Source organism: Cyprinodon variegatus, unplaced genomic scaffold (genome assembly GCF_000732505.1).
Source record: "Cyprinodon variegatus isolate N-32 unplaced genomic scaffold, C_variegatus-1.0 Scaffold617, whole genome shotgun sequence".
NCBI classification, from domain to species: domain Eukaryota; kingdom Metazoa; phylum Chordata; class Actinopteri; order Cyprinodontiformes; family Cyprinodontidae; genus Cyprinodon; species Cyprinodon variegatus.
In genome coordinates this window covers 203,484-205,899 of record NW_015151070.1, presented here as the reverse complement: position 1 = coordinate 205,899, position 2,416 = coordinate 203,484, and the positions used below count along the sequence as shown (strand labels likewise).

At 37.0% G+C, this 2,416-nt stretch overlaps 1 protein-coding gene across 2 annotated transcripts in view; it reads right to left on the bottom strand.

The window, feature by feature from the left end:
- LOC107096354 (endothelin-converting enzyme 2-like) overlaps positions 1–1,426 on the bottom strand; it is a 26,135-nt gene extending 24,709 nt beyond the window's left edge. For both annotated transcript variants that reach the window (XM_015392964.1, XM_015392965.1), the window contains exon 1: positions 1,340–1,426. In XM_015392964.1, the coding sequence (XP_015248450.1) occupies positions 1,340–1,426 (87 nt within the window). The remainder of the gene's footprint in view (positions 1–1,339) is intronic.
- Between the last annotated feature and the right edge of the window lie 990 nt (positions 1,427–2,416).

Sequence of the window (2,416 nt, the reverse complement as noted above, 5' to 3'; positions counted from 1 at the left end):
TTTGGTGCTGATGTGAAATGGCCACCCTACCGCGTGTCTTGAGAAAACTGCGGTTAGTTTGATTACTCACACCTGGCTGGAGGCAGCAGCACCTGTGGAGCCAGGCTGTGTGTTTGGGGATTGGATGAAGTCTGGCTTTATCTCTCCTCCTGGGATTTCTGATCATATCTACACCTATTTATCTTTGCTTAAATTATGTTAGTTTATCTTGTGTTAGCATAATTAAGCACCAACCCTTTAAACTGTGAATATGTAAAATTTCACTAGAAAAATGACAGAATCCAACCACAAATATCTCAAACTTTTTTCACTTAAGAGATTTCAACCTTTAATCTTTTATTAGTTATATCTAAGTGTCATTTGCATTTTTGATTCAAAGGTGCAATCTTTAGCTTTGAATAAAAGGCGTTTCACCTTTTCACATTCTTTGACATCAGTGGTGTCTTTTAGGTCTTTGCTGACATAAGAAAAATATATATTTTAGAGATATTACTGAAGTCTCTTTCTGATCCGCCACTAATCCGGTTACATATTTACTCAGGTAGAGATGCCAACGGAAAGGATACTTCTTGGCCAAAAGTAGTCCTCCCTCCTAATGGCATAATTAAAGTTTTTGACTTTTCTTCTGTGAGTGAAATTATTTTTCAAACTTTTGACTCAGACCTGAAATGAAATAGACATGTTTTTGATCGAAATATGGTACAGTCTTGTTTTTTAGGGACTGTTGGCATATCTGGGTACAGGGACAGGGCTAAGAGTCAGCTAAAAGGCAACCAAAGCCTAAAGATAAGATTAAAAAAAGTATTGTGATGGAGATATTTGAAAGATCGCAGAAAATCTTCAGAAAGAAAAAACTTAGTTTGGACCACGAGGTTTAGGTTAGAGGTAAGTTTTAGGTTAAAACTTCAAAAAAGGTTGACTGGAAGAAAATTTAAAACCCAAACTACACTTTTTTGATTTTATAGCCTTTTATGTTAAATAGCATTATGGTGACATGTATTAAAGTAGGCCATAAATTCAGCTTTTGAATTAAATTCTTAATTAATATTGTTAGTATTTCAAAACATTAAGATTTTTCTTTTTTGTTTTTAAGCTGCACAACTCCCTGCTCTCCTGCACAGAAATCCCATTTGTTTCCCAGAGCTGGCAGAGCTCCAGACCTCCTGCTGCTCCTCTGTTGGTGGCATTGGCCCCACACTAAAGGGGCCCCCCTGCTGTGCTTCAAGGCTTTCTCTGTCCCAGAGCATTTATCCGTCTCAGGTCAGGACTTCACCAGGCAGCACTTACAGGATCCCCTGAAGTTTGGCTCGTGGTCTGTGCTTGTGTTGCGTTCACTGACCTCCATTCTGTCAGGAGATGAGGCCGCCTCAGCTGGCGTGTCCGAGCCCTCCTCCTCCTCCAGCGTAGCTCGCTTGTAGCTGGACATCTGCAGAGTGAAAAATAGATCTTGGGTCGGTAGATGTACATTGTAAAATAAATTCTGTTACATTATTGTTGCAAAGAACATGTTTTTTAAATGGAAATAATATGCAATCCAGAAATATAATTCTAAAAACCATATTTTTTAAACATTTTCTTTACAGATATTATACGTCCTTTTCTATTTCTGTTTTTCAGACTGATTTTATAAATTATATTCTTTAAAAATTTATTTCCATCATTTCCATGCAGACCAATAGAAACTCCTGGGGAACGCCAGCCCCAGAAGTGAAGATCATGTGATCATAAAATTCAATCTTAAAAAGTAGGGAAAAAAAATGAAAATATAAAATATGTTAAAGATAAAATTCAGAAAAATAAAATTATAAAATACGAAAAACACATTTGAAAGAAAAGATTTTCTAAAGTTTTTTCAAAAATTCAATTTACAAATAATGTTGTGATAAAAATATTCTGTTTGCAACATTAATGGAACAACATTGAGTCCATCGTAGTGCATCATATTTAACTTAAACAAAGATTCGGACATCAATGAGTTGCGTTTCTCCCTGCATCGATCTGCTGTGTCTGTCTGGGTCAGGCTGAAAGGTGGACCGCTCCTCTGGGACAGGAAGCTACATCTGACACCGCCACTCGGTGTGAAACAGGTTTATTCTCCCCGCTGCAGGGAGGATCCATGAGGATTCACAGCAGATCAGACATTTCATCATCACCACCTAAACCTTTAAACTCACATTTGGATTTGAGTTGTGTGTTAAAGGCAGGAGGACAATAAGCCTCCCACTGCTAAAGCTGGGGGCTTTGGTAACATTTTACTTTATTTATAGTGTATTTAGTTCCAATCAGAGCTGCTTAAAAACCCAAACTCCAGGGAAATCAAGCTAAGAGAATAACCATTATCATTTCTGAAAAAGTGAAAATAAAAACAAAATGCAACCTTTATGGAGCCTAAAAGAAAATGTGATTGATAAACAAG